General features: G+C 40.9%; 1 protein-coding gene across 2 annotated transcripts in view; it reads left to right on the top strand.

Annotated features, from left to right (window-relative positions):
• LOC147019667 (endosome/lysosome-associated apoptosis and autophagy regulator family member 2-like) overlaps positions 1-18,805 on the top strand; it is a 46,276-nt gene extending 27,471 nt beyond the window's left edge. For both annotated transcript variants that reach the window (XM_085894271.1, XM_085894273.1), the window contains 9 exons: positions 1,226-1,483; positions 1,724-1,897; positions 6,899-7,067; positions 8,025-8,124; positions 8,429-8,530; positions 9,007-9,133; positions 11,536-11,714; positions 15,408-15,606; positions 18,480-18,805. In XM_085894271.1, the coding sequence (XP_085750397.1) occupies positions 1,226-1,483; positions 1,724-1,897; positions 6,899-7,067; positions 8,025-8,124; positions 8,429-8,530; positions 9,007-9,133; positions 11,536-11,714; positions 15,408-15,606; positions 18,480-18,533 (1,362 nt within the window). In that variant the 3' untranslated portion in view covers positions 18,534-18,805. The remainder of the gene's footprint in view (positions 1-1,225; positions 1,484-1,723; positions 1,898-6,898; positions 7,068-8,024; positions 8,125-8,428; positions 8,531-9,006; positions 9,134-11,535; positions 11,715-15,407; positions 15,607-18,479) is intronic.
• The last annotated feature ends 1,208 nt before the right edge of the window (positions 18,806-20,013 follow it).

The following is a 20,013-nucleotide window of genomic DNA, read 5'->3' as shown; positions in this document are numbered from 1 at the left end:
TGTTTTATGGACGTCATAAAGGACACAAACAACAGGTATTAAGAACTAATGTAATGTGTTAAATAAGTTGGTGAAAAAGATGGTGCATCAATGGTGGTAAACTTCCGAATTTTTTTTGCATCCAGACTTTAAAACTTTTGTTTTATTTCAATTGAATTGTATATTTTAACATTGGAGAACACAAACTGCCTTGTTTGCACTTCCAAAAACTGCAGCTGAGCAATACTTGGACAAAATTTTATGCCATTTTACACCATCTCGACCAATCAAACTTGCCGTCTGCGCTCTTAGGTGGGGAATATCGAGATTGGGTCAAAATGGTGGCTTGCTCGAAAATATAGATCGTGCTTAGAAATGCATATCAGGAGTTTAAAAGACCCTTCCCATGTCCTTGTTTCTCAAAACTGCACGTCGTAAGGTGTATGAACTCTCTGGTGTCGGTTTGCTGTGACATAAGATCACATCTGTTCTCTCGAACAACCCATCGCAGGGCTCTCTTTCCTTCTTGAAGTGATTAATTGTCGATGATCTGCCAGATTTATGGTCAGGATCGGTGCTCAATCTCATCCTCTGTAGTTGATTTGGGGATGACTACGACAGTTGAAATCCTGCTGATGGATCTGCCCACTCTTACAGATGTTTATCATTCCTCATTGGAACTCAGTTAATTCCTTCTTATGGGACATGATGCTGCACGACTGAGCAACGAAACCTTGCCCCGTCACATTTATAGATGTTATTCAAAGTTGTGCAAATTGTTTCAATGTGCAGGCCCTTCTCCCACTGAAGAAAGGTGTCCAACCTATAGAGGATGGTGTAGATTTCATAGTCATGCCTCCAAAATGAACAAAATCCACATGTTCCTCAGATACTATAATTTATAAGAATCCCTTCTGTGCACCCTCAAGAGATCATTGCGGAGGAGCCGTAATGAATGTGACTGGCAGGGAATGAAAGCTCAGGCACGCTTGTGAGTAGCCATGGTTCCATTCTGGAAGCCTCTGCATTTATTGATGAGCCTTTGTAAAGCCCATGGTGTTAAGTGTCAATGAACGCAAATTACTTTGGAAGTTCATTCCACCTAAAGCTAGAAGAGCACTTTTACTTTCTTTTTCATCACATACTCACAAGATGTCGGTATTCTATCACTTCACCATGTATAGCAATAGGCCATCCACGGTGGTTGACTAACATTGTTTAATTCTGGTGTCCAACCCTCTCGCAGGGTCAGAAGCTACTTGCCGACTATGTACGGATATACTCCATATCTGTAAGTAACGTTATCGACGGCATGGCATCCATGTGCCGAGTTTGTGCACGTCGCCAAGACAATGGGGGTTGTATACCCTGTCCACCTGGTTCTTACATCAACAGTGAAAGGCGTGATTGTGTACCCTGCCCCAATGGTACATTCTTATTCTCAGGAGTTGGACACACATCTGATCATTGTGTGGACTGTGGTCCTGGATCCATCAGTAATAAGGTGTGGACACAAATTTTTGTATTTATCCCACCTAACTCTAATTTATCCTTCAGAAATCATCCTATAGGTAGTCAATTCCTTCACATTCATAAATACCCTCGTTCCATAGTCTCTCGCCTTCCCACCCCACTCCAAGCTTCTCCATGTCTTATCCGCTGTAACCCGACCCCATTATATAAAGCCACAAGCATTTGATTTTCACTGCAAACTGCTAACTAAGTGTACATTGTGTCTTCACAGAACAGAACAGAGTGCCAGAGTGACTGTCGCTTTGAGGTAACAGTTGGCTTGCAACACTACCGGTACAATTACCAGGAGCTGGCTCGTCCAATAGAGTATATGGTGGGACCCAGGTTCACTACTCGTGGAATGAAATACTTTCTTGCCTTCAACTTCAGTCTCTGCGGCAATGACGTGAGTGGGTGTAAAGATCCTTTGAGCTTCTTACTCGTGATGACAAAATAAGGGCTCATCTATTTACTACATATATGGTAGGCAGTGGAGAGTTGCCAAAATTCAGATATTTTGCATATATAATAAACTGATGGCCCAAAATCACTGAAATGAGGACTTTGAAGGTTTTAAATTGTTGGCTTCAAATTCTATGAAATATCAAATCTGGACACAGAAAGTCTTTTCATTCCAAAATTACCACTTTCTTTCTTTCTCACTTGCATATCCTATAAAGGATACACAGTACAGTACTGTACAAGGAACTTGGACATAGGATGAAGCCATATGGCCTACCATGGCCGCACTGCACTGTGCTTCATCAACACCGTAATCATTTAATCCAACAGTTTATCCACTTAATTTCATTAACAGGGGGGAAGAGGTGAGAGTGGGAGGAAACAGTGGGAGGAGCACAGTGAACATCACGAGGGTGATGTGGTACATCAATTTGTGGTCTGTGCAAATGTTATAACTTTATTTAAAATGTCCCTTTGTTACCAGATTTGCATTCATTCCCTGTAGAGCACCTCGCGAAACCTCCGAAAATATAGACATGTATCTGGCAGACACTATGGATAAGCAGTCCCTCTGGGGGACAGGGCTGAGATGGAGAGCTGAGAATGCATTAAATGAAAGAGCTTAATGAAGCTGGTTAATTTTGGCACATTCCTAAATTTTTTGTTCATTCAATATAACTATCCAAACAGTAGAAAAAGATGTTTAATACTTTAGAAATTTCACATTTTCGTGTGTATATATGGAGGAGGGAACATAACCTTGCTTGCTTAAATTAAATAGGTATATCGGCTTAGTTATAAGACTCGTTATTTCTTTAAATTATCAGACCACTCCAGATTTCGACATTTATTTCGTCTGGGCAACATCCGATCCTAAAAGCAGAAATAATATTTTGATGATATACTTTAATTAGTCCGTGAGGATAGATCGTGGGAAATTGCCTCATATAATGCATGGAATCACACCAAGCTCATAATAAGAAAACTAAAGTACTTACAAAAGTGATGTACCCAGCGATTTGTAGCTACGATGAACAGGCATTTGATAATATGAATGAGGAAAGTGAAAAAAACAACAACTATCGTTGAGAAATCGTTGCGGCCTGTTTTAAGTCAAGGCATGGTTGCGCAGGCCAAAAAGCATGGCAGCTTCAGACCCAAAGCTAGGCTGTAACCCAGAATACGCCTTTAGACCACAGAGAGCGAGGCGGCCGAGGATGGCGCCTGATGAAGAATATAATTATATAAGGCCATTAATTATTTTCAAAAGGGGTGTTTTAATTAACCCAAACACCCAATTTTCATGAATGCACTTCTTTGGAGTTCCCTTTTTATTCCCGTGCTTTTGAAGAAAAGCGGGAATACTGTATTGTGATTGTCTCCACCGTCCGTCCGTCCGTCTGTCTTACCCTGTAACTCCTCCTACACCGTTTGAAATAGGAACTTGAAACTTTGGGACATCATAAATATATGTATGGGGAAGTGCACAACACTTTCAGATTTTTGATAAGACCCCTAGGGGCCGGGCCAGAGGAGTTGGGGTCATGGGGGTCGATAAAAAAAAATTGTCTTATAGCTTTTTGAATCAAACATATTCATGAGTGATACATTTAACAACATATTTTTTTAAACACATGATTATCAGAGGGTGCTTGGGGAGTAGGGGGTGCTTCGTGGATAAGGGGTCAAAATAGCTCCTCCTACACCGTTTGAGATAGGAACTTGAAACTTTGGGACATAGTAGATATATGTATGGGGAAGTGCACAACACTGTCAGATTTTTGATATGACCCCTAGGGGCCAGGCCAGAGGGGGTGGGGTCATGGGGGCTGATTTTTATTTTAAAGTGTATTTGCCATTGTACATGGTAAATTCTTTTATAAAGAACTTAAGGCCCGGTCACACCTTGACGTTTTAGCCAGCGATGGCAACGTATTAAAATGTATGTAAAACGCTGGCTTACGTTGAACTTTTGATGTTTTTTTTAAAGATTCGGACGTATTCATAGCGACTTGGTCTTATGTATAACGCATTGGTAACGGACACAGAACATTTCTTTGTGTTATAGATAACTTATACCAACGAATGCTGAACCTGTTGTCGGCCTACACAACCGATGCCCAACGATAGTCTAACTTAAGCATAGCGCGTTGCACGCATCGCCGACGATGTCGTGACGTAGCCTATTAAAAGGCTGACGCACAACGATTCGAATCATAACTGCCGTAGAAATGGAAGTGTCAACATCGCGGTCACACCTTGGCGATCTTGCCAGCGTATGCCGACCTAAGAAAAATGTGTGTAAAACGTTGGGTCACGTCCAATACGGTATGAGTAAGTTTGGTATACGTGAGTAGAACACTAAAGTACGCTATCATACGTCGTAGTAAGTAGAGTACGTCAAGAAATTTTAAACATGTTCAAAATTTTACGACGTACTCGGCATATGACACACGTTCCGCATGCGATGGGGATAAGTTGTACGCACGATATGTGGACGCTTACACACGTCCACAAACACTACTTATAAGCTACTCATAAGTCGAAACACGTCGCGGTAAAGTCTTTTTTACGCGAAACTTATTTCTAACTTATGTTTGACGTGCTTTGAACCAATTCTTTACGTAGTCCCAACACACATTGACGTATGTAGACGTATTCCAATGACGTCTTCCGGTCGACAAAAAAAATAAATGAACGTGTTTCTCGCTTACAACTGCCATATAAAGACGTGTTCCCAGCGGTTTTGGGAATTGGTATATAAAAATGCTGCTCATAAAAGGGGAACCCAACAGTGTTTTCGAGTCCTTTTTGAGTCCATGTCCATGTCAGCAGTAACAGTATCAGTATCAGTATCAGTATTAGTATTAGTATTAGTAGTAGTTTGTTCATGTTGGCAGTAGTAGGTGAGTGTGAGGGGAGGGTGTGGGTTATGATGGATCGTCCTTGCGTCCGCGTGTCCACGGGTAGGAGACATCTTTTCACCATTGTTCGAAGTTCTTCGCGGCTAATTTTTTATGGGGCTTTTTCAACAATGAGCTATAGCTTGTTTTTATGATTTCTGTCTATTCATAACGGGTTGGACAAATGCACAATGAACTAATAATGTGCATAGAGCGCTTTGATTACTTATAGATACGATATACCAACGAATAATTATTGTGAAGCCGGCGTTCACAAACTATGCCCAACGTTAGCCTAACTTATCCATATCGTGCGGCAGTTTATCTTTGCCGGTGACGTGGGGTTTGCTCTTCATAGGCTGCCACTCAACAATTTAAATGGCTGCATCTCCACTATTGAAAGTAGACGCTTGCGCTCAACAATTGGATTTTTTTTACACTCAACGACTTTTAAACGGTACCACTCAGCTATTTTCATTGTTTACAATGAACGATTTAAATTGCTGTCACTCGCCTTTGTTTTTTGACGCTGGGGTTTGGAAATTTGAAGCGTTTCTTCTGAACGTGTTAAAACGCTCAAACTCGACTATTTTAAATAGACGCTGCCGATGGACAATTGGAATCATAGCCAAGCTAGACATGGAAGTGTGAACATCCTCGTCATGCCGAAGAAAAGTTTGAAGAATGCTGCAAATAAGTGTCCTGGCCGTGGCCGTGGACGCTGACGCAAGGACGATCCATTATCCCGACGTCTTTCAGCCTATGAGTAACTTAAAAGTAACGTCTGTCGATGTGTGGCAACGATCGCGTAACGTGCCAACAACACGTTAATCATAGGTTAGAAATAAGTTTTGGGTACGCTAAACATTACCTCAGCGTGTTTCAACTTATGATTAACTTACAAGTAGCATGTGTTGACGTCTGTCAACGATCGCAGACCGTGCATACAACTTGTGGCCAGCGTAGCGGAACGTGTGAGTCATACGCCGGCATACGTCGTGAAATTTCAAGCATGAAAAAATTTGAGGACAACCAAAAAGTACAACGTTTAAAGCCAACGTACAACGACGTATGGCAGTGTTTTTCAGCGTGCTCTCAATGTTATCAAAACTTACCCATAACGTATTCAACGTGTGCCAACGTTTTAGAAAAAAATTTTAAAAATCGGCATACGCTGGCTAAAACGTCAAGGTGTGACCGGGCCTTTACTTATGTGGCCCCATGAGTGACAAACAGTCACAGGTTTTACTGTATTTATCTAATTGATTATGAATAATTATAATTAATATTAAACACAGTTCATTCCTATGATTAAATTGATGCACAGTTCTATATTGCTAGACAGTGTTAAATTAATGTTTCATGAAATGTTGACATGCTTGCAATGACTTCTGATTTAGTAAACATAGTAAGTCTTTCGTCATAAAGCACATCAAATAGAAAAGAATAGCCAATCCATTTTGCAAGATAAAATTTCACCTAGCGTTAATGGGACAAAGCAGTGCGCGCGGGAATATGTGATGGTGTGCTGTCGACAACGTAGTTCTAGTAGTATACATGCAAAGTTTCAGGCCGCTGGGTTTCATGGTTTTGGAGTTATGGAGGACACACACACACACACACACACACACACACACACACACACACACACACACACACACACACACACACACACACACACCTTTATCATCCCTCATTTGATAAAACCTATTATATACCCCAAAACCACACAGCAAGGAGACAAGTATACTACTGCTGGGTTATTCGGCTGTCATTATTACCACTCCTTTAACTATAAGAGTGCTTGGTGTTGGCCAGCAGAATATCCAATAATATAATCCCGCTCAGTGACATTTGTATGTTTACAGACTCATAAGAGTTTGATAGATGAGGTAAAATATTCAGTGAAAAAAATTAATGAGGTTGTTCTTCTGAAATGAGTGTGCGCCTGGGTGTGCACTTGAATGTGCGACTGCGCGCACGTGAATGTGTGTGTGTCACTCTGCTATCTTACACTGCCCTGCCGGGTTGCCCTTCTGTAGGGGCGGAAGGAGGCAAGATGCATTGAAAATGTAACGGACGTGACGAACATAGACATGGAACCCACATTTATTTCATCATTTGTATGCCGGGTATCCATCCTGCCCGCTAACCTTCGTCATCACGCCACCGTCTTGACCAATGCCATCAACCTTGGCAGCCAACTTCTTGGTTAGTGAATTTAGTTCTATTTGCATCTCACCATAACTATGTTCATGAGAATTGGTGGTCTTTCTCAGTTACACATCTTGGCTTGGTGCAAAGCAAGTCGCATTGGATTTCTCAAATGTGCCAGAGGCAATGAAGAAAAGAGGAGGAAATAAATGATATTTAAAAGACGATCTACAAATTGCATAGAGGAAAAGGTGGAACTTTCATGCGCCACCTCTCACCTCAAATTGTATATCGGGCTGGCAAAATCTGGCCGAGAGGTACACACGTCTAGCCTGGGTTCAAATCCCGACCCAGCTATAAACTGTCATCCCGTTGTTTCACAGGTAGGGTGATTCATCAATGTGTGTGCCATCTCTCAGATGGACGTTAAATGAGAATCCCGTCTGCCAGAATTATTCGCGGACATTAAAGATCCCAAAATGTTCTTCGCGAAGAGTCAGTGAGCTATCACTGGCACCATGAAAACTTACAAATCCATGCCCTTACCGACAGAGGGTTTGACATCAGTGGCACAGCCACACCCTCAGCCAGTGATGCTACCCCACAGCCATGCGCTGCATACAAAAGACGAATAATAATGATAATAATAATAATAGGACATCACATCTGTACGTGCACACACTCTCTGTGTTATTATCCCTCCACTTAACTCATATATGCTGCGTCGACAAGAGCGATTGACCTCTCCCAGCTGTAGGCACACCTTGAAACAGCATGTAAGGTTTTGTGGGGCAGATGTAACTCAGTAAGCTTTGTGATCAACTGACAATGATGACACATGATTATTTGAACCGATTGCTTAAAAAATCATCATTGTGATGTATTATCTGGAGCCATCTGCAACGAATCAGTAAAGAAGTATATTAGCAGAGAGCCGTGAACTTTCAAACCATGCACACCCGTCAACAGCATCGTGATTGACACAATTCCATGCGTCATCATGTCTCCATTCAGGTGTGTCGGTGGAAGAAACTCTTTATAATATGACATCTCCCAGGGATATTTTTCCTCCAGATCAAGGCTTGCATCTCCCAGATATCATCCATTATTACAGGTATCTTCCACTTGCTAATCAAATGCTTAATTCAAATGTTTAACAGCTTCTGCCACGTTTTGAACACCTGTCTCTTTTACCTATGTTTCCCTCAGCAAACCAGCCTCATGAATACAATATTTCCATTTTAATTTACATTTTGACTCTACCTGCTCATACGACTTCAGAAAGTACAAATTGTCAATCAAAGCTTCATCTCTCTCTTCCATCTGACTGTCAACAATACCAGAGCTATTGTATTAATTTTCTAGAGGCAAATAAATGAAAAACGAAAGTTTCTTAACTTTTGGTTCAATCCCCCTAGGTCTCCAAGTAATACAGAGGCATGTCCACAATTCCGTACCACCATGATACGCCTCCGCTGCAGCCTTTCTTCGACAGAACCTGAAGGCATCTTCCTGCCTACGTGAGTCTTAAGTGAGGTGCATTTGACAGCCACTGAAACGGTGCAAAATTAGAAGGATCGGTAGAGCGCATACCTCCACCGCATAATGCCTGATCCACAAGAACATGTCGGGCCCAATACATTTTTGAAATACCATGCTATACAGTACTGAAGAATCACTTAAAAAATTAAATAATTTTCGTGTCCAGATCCAGATTTGGATCTTCACCAAAATCGAATCAATTTGTTGTGATCACACACCCAACCCCTTCCAGCAAGTTTAATTTGAATGCACCCCACAAATTTTTGAGATATCCTTCACCTCGGGCGGCGGAGGTAATTAATACCAAAATATTATTAATATGAGTATGTAATATACAGACACAAATGTATGCCATCTTACCATTATTATGGACAAAATATGGAGATAGTGGCAAGGTAACAGTTGATATCTGTTTTCCAAATGTGATTCCTTGAAAATGTGTTTCGAAAAACAGGAAATGCCCTGAAGGCACATGCGATGGCTGTTCATTCCACCTGTTGTGGCGGACGCCTCATGCCTGTCCACTCTGTGGTCCGAATGACTTTAAAGAGATTGCTGAAGCCTGCCATGGAGGCAAGCAGGTTCGTTTGTATGGGAAGATGTTTCTCAACATGGAAAAAAAACAAAAAACATATCAAATCGTTGTGTTGTATTCAAATGAAAATGTGATGAAATTGTTTTATTCTTTATAACTGTTAGCAGTAGAAATTCATTCGGCAGTTTCATCTGATTTGTGCTAATAACGAGAAAAAAACAAAACGTTGGCTTCATTAATTCAGAGGCAGATCCAAGAGGCAAATTCGGTGTTCAGGCCACAACAACCACAGCTAGGTGCTGTGCAAAACTCTTAGATAACTCCCCTGCCCCCAAAGCCTCAACCCCCCTTTCCCAAGTGCGTCCCTTCCCTCATTCCAACTCTTTGTCCTCCACTCCCCCTTTCTTCTTCAAGTCCTCAACCCAGCCCTAAGTCCACATAATAGTCACTAACTGTTAAGACTGCTGAGGTTTCTCGGTGAAGTAAATCAACGAAAAGGAAATTATTCATTGTACAAAATTGATTGACTAGTTTGTGGTTATATTATTTTAACTTCTGGTAGATGTGCGGACCAGTGACTCTGAGATTAGACACCGCCCGTGAAACCTAGTGCTTCCGCTCACAGAAGTTATTGTCAGAGCGTTCTTTTGTACGTCCCGCATGTGCATGAAAAGATATTGGAAGCATTAGTAAGGAGTCCCGGGTTCTGTTTGTAAGGGAATGTGTTCCCAATGGAGTGTGGAATATTTAAGGAGTTTGCTATGAATGTCCTTTGACAACATAAGCCACTAACTTAAGGTTTCTCAATGAAGTAAATGTACAGAAAGGTAATTATACGTTGACAGAATTGAGTGAATAGTTTGTAGTTAAATTATGTTTTACTTCCGTGAGGTGTGCGAACCATTGACTCTGAGCCTATACACCACCAGTGTGCATAACAAAATGCACACAACTGAAATTGCACGAATATCGATATTTTTAGACCTATGCATGCACTGTACGGACCAGAGTTCTTAAATAAGGTATCATTCAGCATTATACAGTAGGTGCTGTGGTTACAACGTTTACTTCATTCCGACACAATTATGGAACTTGTATTTATATCTACATAAATGGAAGATAAAGATAAGTGCCACTTGTGAATGTCTGCAGCTGCAAAGGAACCCAGGTAGAGCTTGGAACAGCAAAGCGCTTACCTTGTGTAACTTTTCTTGGCTCTTCTCCAACTTTTTAAAATGATGCCCTTATTTAAACTATATATATTTATTTATTTATAGTCCTGCACTAAAGCGTCACCTCCAACCCAGAGGCCTCGCCCGGGCGACTGTCAAAGAGACAAAGATTACATGGTCAACATCAGTTAAACATCAAACGGAGCTGCCTATCCATATTTCGGGCTTGTTTGCCCTTATTGGGATGGCATACCGATAAATATCGAATCAATGATGACCACATTTTTTATTTACCTGCCAATCACATCACGTGCCTTCTGGTTGAATGGTTTGCATTAGCAGGAACATTTATCTGGGTGACAGATGGACGGTTGTTCTTTGCGGATTATGCGGTTTTACTGTGCGAGACATAATCTGCGGCGATGCTCACCACAACAGTCAGGAGGTGAGTTTGATGTATAAACAAGAAATGGGGTCATTATTGATAAGATATTTATCGGTATGCTCTCCTGATGAGGCCAAATAATCCCAAAATCTGAATAGGTGGCTCCGTTTGATGGTGAACTGATGTCCATATAATCGTTGTCTGTTTGACAGTCACCGGGCCAAGGCCTCTGGGTTTGAGGTGACGCTTTGGTGTAGGAATATGTCCAGTGGGGATTGGGGAAGTACTCGTCACATGCCACATGTTCCGATTTACCCACCGATCACATCACTTGCCCTCTGGTTGAATGGTTTGCATTAGTGGGAACATTCGTCTGGGTGGCAGACAGTTGGTTGTTCTTTGTGGATTATGCGGTTTTACCGTCTAATAAATGATCTGTGGTGATGCTCACCATAAGTCAGGAGGTGCATCTGATATACACACATATATGTATATATGTATATATATATATATATATATATATATATATATATATATATATATATATATATATATATATATATATATGCATATATATATATATATATATATATATATACACACTTATATACACACAAATACATATCTGCATATACATATATACATATACACATACATACACATATATACATACATATATATATATATATATATATATATATATATATATATATATATATATATATATATATATATATATATATATATATATATATATACACACAGTCAGTATATCACCATATATTTGACAATTCACTCCACAGAAAATTACAGCGAGTTCATGTTGACCTGAAATGGCACGGTATATTATATTGTGCTCATAATAATGCAATGATATGGTTTTTGCTGCAGAGACTTCATTACATTTGGCATACTCCACGGCTATGTGTGGGTGATGATGCACTGCCAGGAGAGACGGAACAGCCTTGTGAGCTTATCGGTCTCCTCGGAAAGATCGTCATCGCTCTGGGGTTCTTATTTTCCTGTTCTTTGCTCATTATTATTGGCATCTTCTACCGCAAGAACAGGAAGTATGCTGAATTGTTCTTGGAACCTGAATGCAAAAAAATTAACTTGTGTAAAAGTATAAACAAGAAATTGGTGAAGGTTTCCACATTGTGATTTAGGTGTTATGTATAGAAAATATCACAGAAGTTTGGCAGGCTGGGTGTGGGAAGAATGGGGAGGAGGGAAGGGGTGGCTTAAGGGGGTGGTGGCATGTGGTGTAAGAGAATGTAAGCAACCAAACTTGGGACATTGCAATTTTTAAACAGATTACTGAACAACAAAGATAAGCATTCAAACATACATACACAGTGCAGAGAAAAAAATGATTGCAATCGAAAGTCACAGGAGAAACAAGCAAGGAAATTTTCTTTAATCTGTATGCATACTGGAACAGGAGACAGTTATGAGTTCGGCCCACAGGTGTAAACCATTTTCTGCGGGCACAGTTGTATCCCACTAGAGGATATGGATACCTTGCCTAATCTTCATCAAAAGACACCGTGTGATCTTCAACAACCAACTCATCCGAGTGGATGGGTTGCCAGTTTAACATACATCCGAGGGACGGCACACTCATTGATGCAATATCTTGCCTGAGAAAGGCTAGCTGGCCCCATTCTATTCCTAATCTTCATCAACGATCTCTCCGACTCCATGGAAAATCCTCTTTATCCATTTGCTGACAACTCCACCCTCTGCCATGACATCCTTCATCCTTCAGATGGACAGGCTGCAGCCTCTGCCCTCTCTTAAGACCTTGAAAAAAAATCACAAGCTGGTCAAACACTTGGAATGTGCCTTTCAATCTCTGTGGTGTAATAGTTAGAGCATCTGTTGTGAGTCTGGGTGTTCAGCAGCTTAAACCCTGGCTACGTCATACCAAATATTTTTTTAAATGGGAAATGCTGCTTCCTTTCTTGATGTTCAACATTTATAAGGTTAAGAGCATGGACAATCCCCATAGGTTGGCATCCATGGGGTGGAGGAAATGCTCAGTGTGATGAGAAAAGCAACACCATTGTTGTGATGCCACTGGTACTCAGAGTATCCCGGGAAGTGATGGCACTTCCCTCAAGCTGAGTGGCTGTGTTTGTGTCATGTATGTTCACCTGTATGTCCATTTGTGTAAGTGGCAGCTCCACTATGTGCCTGAGATCATGTAAAAACAAAAAACAAATCCTGTTGAAGAAGTTCAGTCACTCAAACTCTTCGGGCTTACAATCAGCGGTGATCGTCTTGATCTTGAGCAAAGCGCATTTCAAAGTTGGCCTCCAAAGCCAGCTGCCGACTGGGCATCCTCCATCATACAAAGTCCTTCCTTCGTACAATTGAATTGCGATTCACCTACAAGGCCTTCATCTGCAGCTTTATGAAATACTGCTCTCCCCTTTGGCCTGGCACCCCTGCCTCGCATCTTGCTCAGCTTGATGCCGTGGAAACCTCGGCCATCAAAATCATTGGAATCTCCTGTGTTGAAGCTGATACTATGGGCCTCTCATTTTCCCACTGCAGACAGGTCGGTGGTCACCCTGTCTTCGACCACCTCCTTTCTGGTCTTGCACCCTCTGCCCTCTTTATGCTTTGTCCCCCCCAAGGTTTATGCAGATCGCACATGCACCACCATCAACCCCATCTGGTGAAACTACCTAAATCCAGAATAACTGCTCACCTCCATTCATTCGTTCCTCTTTTTTACGGCTGCAGAACAAGCTTCCACACTCTCTTCAATCTTTTTCTTCCCTGCAGGTCTTCAAGACAGCTGTTCACCACCATCTCAGATCATCCTCCTTCCTAAACCACGATCTTGTGTAAAATCCATATTGTCCACCCCCTGCATCCTCCCTTACCCCTCATGTTACCTGCATCAATTGTTTGTCCGTCGCCATATATTTTTTTCCTCCCTCGGCCCTACTTTGGTGTTTTCCAACCTCTCTTTGTGCTGTTCCTTTTGTTCTGTTGCATTATGATCTGTTCTTTGTGTTCCAGCTCTTCCACAAGCCTTGACTTTGTATCGAAAAAAAACCCCTAAAAACAAAATGCCACATCGTGGCCCCAGAATGAAACTCAAACTAATAGCTCAAAGATAAGTGCATTTGAGCAAAGGAATTAAGTGTGAACAATAAGCATAATATATTAATTATGGGCGATAAACAAAAGTTGTTACATTTTGTAGTAGAACTCCAAATCAGGGTTGAGAGTAGAGCAACTAACTGGGGTCTAACGCAAACAAGGAAAGCTGTGCAGGATAAAACTAAAATGCCATAATCAGCATGGAGTGGATGAAACATCACCTGAGGCTATGACTGCTACTTCCTGGTTGTTTCAATATTGGGGGAGCAGAATCTATATACTGCAGTTACAACAATTGATGGAAAACTATCCTTAATCATGAGGCTAGTATCATTCAGGGTTGGCATGCAGGAAGAACAATGGATGAAATAAACCAAACATTGTTTGAAGTAGTTAGCACATTGGAAGCAATGAGAATCTGATGTTTCGGGTGTTAACCCTTCGTCAGAGCAAAATACCTGATTGGGGCGAAGGTTGGTATTGGTTTAGACCGAGTCAGAGGTCCATGTGTCAGTGCTTTATCAGAGATCAGGGTTCATTTAGGATGGGAAAGACTCATTGAGTCATTGTGACACCTCACAAATAAAAGGTCCAGGGTTCAGGAAGTAAAAGCCAAGGGGATGTGAGACTGGGAGTGAAGGGGGAATGATAAAGAAACAATGAAAAAGTAAAAAAAACTGGAGGGAAAGAAAGATAACAAGGAGCTGATACTCTAGGTCCCCTGCCTTTTGGGTGGTATGAGGAACAGATCCATGCAATATGAGAACTAAATCTTGAATGGTTTTTGAAACATCCCGTATGCAAGCCAAGATACTAAGATGGTTGCCATGGCAACATAGTTCAGCCAATCACAGCAGTGATGCAATCAGGTTGAGATAATGTCATGAGGAATATATACAGTATGTATAAAGATGAAAGTGAAATGTTCAACGGGTTTTGAAATATCGTGTAAACAAAAGTACACGGACGGATGAGCGGTAGGTCAGTTGGTCGGAGCTCATTTTAATGTCCCCTGCCCCTCCGACCTTGTCGGAGGATAAAAAGTGAGGGACAGGAAAGATAGAGGGCCTTGCTCTCAGCTATCTATAAAGGGCAATTTTATTTTGATCGGACAAACCTTACTAACCCATGGACATAATAGGGTGTGGGTTGAATAAAGTATTGTCAGTAAGTACTGTACCTCTATTTGGAGTGACTTTAGCCAAATGACTTCCTGAAGTGAATGCAAAGGATTTTGAAATTCCAACAAATTATTAAACAACTCTTATTTTTTCAGCCAGCTCCATAATCTTCATCTTTTAAACCATTTTTTCTGTGCAGAAATATATGAAGCCTGTCTTATGCTGTGCATTGTGGTTGTGTTGTCGTTGCCATTACTCCTATTTTCTTGAACCACATTCTCAGCAATCTTTTTCCCCAATATCATTGCATGACCATTCCATGTTACATTTTCATCCATTCTATAAACTTGTACATTTATTGTCCTGAAAGTTTGATCCTTTTAATTAAAGCAGACTGTTGTATCAAAAAACAGGCCAATAACACACACGGGTGTGTGTGTGTGTGTGTGTGTGTGTGTGTGTGTGTGTGTGTGTGTGTGTGTGTGTGTGTGTGTGTGTGTGTGTGTGTGTGTGTGCGCTTCGCAGTCTCGAGTACAAGTACATGAGTTTGGTGACAATGGGTGACAGGACAAAGGAAGATGAACTTCCAGCCGTAGACAGCTGTGCCATCATGGAAGGGGAGGAGGAGGAAGAGGTGGTTACATTTTCGGGCAATGGCCATCACATCGGTGGAAGTGGCCATAAAAGCAAAGCGTTATTCAAAAAGTTGTGGTGGAAAGACAGGGTGAGCTGCAATCCACATCATGGTTGAACATTTCAATGTGTGTCGATTTATCTGCTGGTAATGCTGTCACGCCTATCAAAAGAAGAGGAATGCATGATGGGGGTTGGGTGCTACAAAATCTCCATAATTTTTGCACATGTAATATGGAGATAGTTTTCCAATACTCAAATCAATTTAAAGCCTGTTCTAACGTTTTTGTGTATCGTGTGAGAGAGTGCACACAAACCTTAAGTTAATGAAGGTTCATTCAGAGAGTACAATAGCATCTGCTGCCTTGAGTAAAATCTAGCCATTCCTGTAATTGTTTAAGCTCTAGTTACAGTGATAACATAAAACTCCTGCAGTGAGTCCACATCAACTTTCCTTGAATATGTTGCTAATCAGCAGGAAAGCTAAGTCAGGTTGATGTGTCACAGCTGAACTTCAACATGAACTATCAGTACAAAGCCCATCACAGTTTAAAATGAAGCAAAAATAACAAAAAGTAACTTGACAATGGATTCCTTCACTTCCTGCCTTGGTTTCTTTTGATGCCTCCACCGCAGAAGGCATTATGTTTTCAGGTTGTCCATCCGGCTGTCTGTCCATGCATCCGTCTGTGCATCAGTTAGTTTGTGATCAATTTTTGTTACTGCGATAATTTGTGAACCACTGAAGGGATTATTTTTTAACAAACTTGGTACAAAAGGTGTTTTATGATGCAAAGATGAACTGATTTGATTTTGGGTTCAAAGGGTCAAAAGCCATGTTACCTTGAGCTAAAAGTAGCGGATTTTCATTACTGCGATAACTTGTGAATCGCTGAAGGGATTTTGACCAAACTTGGCATAACTATGCATTGTGATACAAAGATGAACTGATTAAATTTTGGGTTCAAAAGGTCAAATGCTCTTTACTTGAAAATCTGTGTTACTGCAATAACTTGTGAATCACCCAAGAGATATCAACCAAACTTGACACACTTATGGGCAGTAATACTAAGACGAACTGATTCAATTTCAGATTGAACAGGTCAAAGGTCAAAGGTGATGGATGTGCCCTTTGAAAATCATTTTGCAGACCATAACTCGAGTTAGAAGCATCTGATGATGTCTGTCTCTCTCTCTCTCTCTCTCTCTCTCTCTCTCTGGACCTTTAATTTTCATGTGACCTTCAATTGTGATCAAACGTAACAGTGCGTTGATATCTAATGTGAGCCGAGACATATCCATTGACTAATTTGCGTCAAATTCTACTTGATTTTTCTTGATGCTTTAAACTACTCGATAATGAATGCTATTTGTCAAAGTTTCCTATATTATTTGTCAAATTATATTCATTAAATTTTTTTAAAGATTTTAGTGCACCTCAATGTGCTTTACACAAATGGCAAAGACATTAAATAAACAATGGCCAAATCAAGGCTTTATTCTTCAGTAAAATAAGGAAATAGTCTTGCTCTTGAAGACTAGTGTCGATCTACGACAGAGGACAGGTAAAACCATGGATGAAATCAATGGGACGATGCCTGAGGTATGCGAACTGTCATGATAAGCAAGAACAAGCTGATCTTTGAAGGGTTGATGCCGATGAAGGGTTGATGCCAGAAGCATCAGCTTCTTGTTTTCCATGGTGGTTGGCATACCTCAATCAACATTCCATTGGTTCCATCCATGGCTTTATTCTACACACTCTCAAATATATAAGATTTGAATTTGGATTCCCCACCTCAGGAGCCATTGGTTCAGGTCTGAAAGAAAAAGCCGACAACCTACTCCGAACATTTTAATGAACACAATGATTGAAGAATATTTATTGTATTGCTTCCTTTCCATTTTATTGACCTTTTATTATTGTTTTTGTAAATATTTTTGATCTATTTTGATTTAGTGGATTTAATGTGTAATGTTGTTGATTATGACATGTTGGTTTATTAGCCTCCATTGGACTTAGTCCGAAATGGGGGCTTATGGATTTGGTCTCGATTTTCGTGTCTGCGAGTGCGTGCGTGCGTGCATGTGCGCATCCGCAACCATATCCCAGACATGTATAGACCGATTTTATGCGTTCTCGGCACAAAGACAACGCATGATGGTATGCATATGCACGCCATTTTTTTGACACCAAATCCAAGATGCCGACTGGCGGCCATTTTAGTTGTAAAAAAAACTCGATGTTGAACATATCCTCAACCATTTCTCAGACATGCATTTACTGATGTTGTTCAAACTTTGCAAACAGATAACGAATGATGGCTTACATATGCATGTCACTTTTTCCGAGATTCAATCAAAGATGGCCAACTGGTGGCCATTTTGTGAGTTAAATGTGTTCCCAACCATTTCTCAGACATACATGGTCCAATTTTGTTCAATGTTGGCACAAGCACAGTACATGCACCTCACTTTATTTTGTGATCTGATCAGATGGCTGACTGGTAGACTAGTGGTCATTTTAGTTCTACATAAATATGGGCTAGCCCTTTAACTCCACACAGCAAAATTACAAAAACAACAGGGGTATGACATTTTATATCTTTTTACTTGTTTTAATATGTTTTCATCATAATATTACAAGTTATAACTTAGAAGAAACTTCGATGTAGGAGGCCATTAGGCCCATGAAAGCCCGTGCTATTATTACCGAACTAAGGTTGATTGTCCATGCTCTATCCTTTTTAAATGCTAAGCCTCAAACAAGGAAGCAGCACGTACCATTTTTTAAGTCTTTCGTATGACTCGGCTGGGGTTCAAACTGCTGACCTCCCAGACTCAGAGTGGATACTCAAACCATTACACCACTGTGTCTGGTGGAGCAATTATTATTGTGTCATCATTGTAATTTACAGTTTTCTAAACCAAAATAACCATGCCGTGTCCTACGTCTGCGTGCAGCGTTTGGCAAAAGATGACTTTGATGACCTCTGGAAACTAAAGATGGAAGACTAATTCTTGGAAGCAGAAAGGACGTTTTCCAATTCCCTTGGATTTCTGCTCAAAGCATGAATCCACCATGAGATAATTGTGAGATTTCTCCATTACCAATTGATTTTTGTTGGTTGATCACTAATTGCCCTCATTGAAGACCAAAGTTATTGATCGATTTATGCTTCTCTGTACAGAATTTAATTTGAAGATGTTATGCTTGAAATGTCAGTGTGTTATATCTGTATATAAAGTCCATTGCAATGGAAAGTGGAAAAAATAAATGTTTTTTTTTTTTTAAAAAGCGACTGTGTTTTTGAACATGATTTAGTCAATCCTAATTTTCAACATGAAAGCAAGAAAGCTAGTTTTTCAGCTTCATTCAAATGGGTTTGAGATATCGAATACCAAAAGACATTTGCAATTGTCAGTATAGCTCCACCCTCCAATGAATAAAGGGCTTACACCCGATTAAATTGTAACAACTATTGTATAGTAGAGTTACAACGTCGTTACTCCTGCTTGTTCGAATATAAACGGGAAACATGTTTATTTAATTTCGAAACTCCGTGGTATTACTCATGAACACACTTCAAATCAGTCTCATGATGCGTGTTCGCTGCCATTCATGTGACGTCAGATGTGATGTCATTTACTGTATGTGTTTGCGGGCCCACAATACAGGATTTTCAAAATGATGTATTAATGCAAATGAGGCCTTTTGTGCATGTGCTGTGTGTGCGTTTTCATCGATTCACTTCCTCTAATCTAGGCACTTTTAACCTATGTTTATTGTTGTTTATTTCAATTCAGGTTCCATCGCGGCCAAAGGGCAAATTGAGGCAAGTTTTACAATTTTTTTGTATACCTTGGTCGAGGCTCGTATGAGAACTAACACACAACGCACAGCAAGGAGGCATGAGACAAGAGAGGTGGGAGTGGGAGGGGCAAAACAGTGGAGAACAGACACATTAGGAGATCTGTGGAAGGGAGAGGGATGGGGATGGGACGGGGAACATGGGGAAGAGAAGATGGACAGTACAGGGACTTTCAGGAAGGAAAGCAGGGAATTGAAGTAAGGGCTTGGATGGATTATTGGGGGTAGAAAAGATCGAGGATTTGGATGGGGGATGATAAGAGGTGGTGGTGAACAGCTGTTTTGAAAGCCTGGAGGGAAGAATGGGAAAGAATAGAGTGAGGGAGTTTATTCCAAAGGCGGGAAAAAAGAGGAATGAAAGAGTGAAGGTGAGCAGTGATTCGTGATTTTGGTAGTTTTACCAGAAGGGGGTTGTTGGCGGACCTTGAGCGCCTTGTGGAAATGTGGTGGGGACAAATCGCAGAGAGAGCAGGGGGGGGCAAGGCTGGAGAGGAGATGGTAGAAGACAGAAAGACCACCGACCATCCTGCGGTGATCGAGTGAGAGGCCCAAAGACTCAGCTTCATTGCGGGAGATGCCGATGATCCTAAATGCCCTGGTTTCGACAGCGTGAACCCGAGAAAGGTG

This window comes from Eptatretus burgeri, chromosome 9 (assembly GCF_056783735.1).
Source record: "Eptatretus burgeri isolate ZD-2024b chromosome 9, Ebu_testis_v1, whole genome shotgun sequence".
Taxonomy (NCBI): Eukaryota; Metazoa; Chordata; class Myxini; order Myxiniformes; family Myxinidae; genus Eptatretus; species Eptatretus burgeri.
Note: the sequence above shows the minus strand (reverse complement) of the source record. Positions and strands in the feature narration are given on the sequence as shown.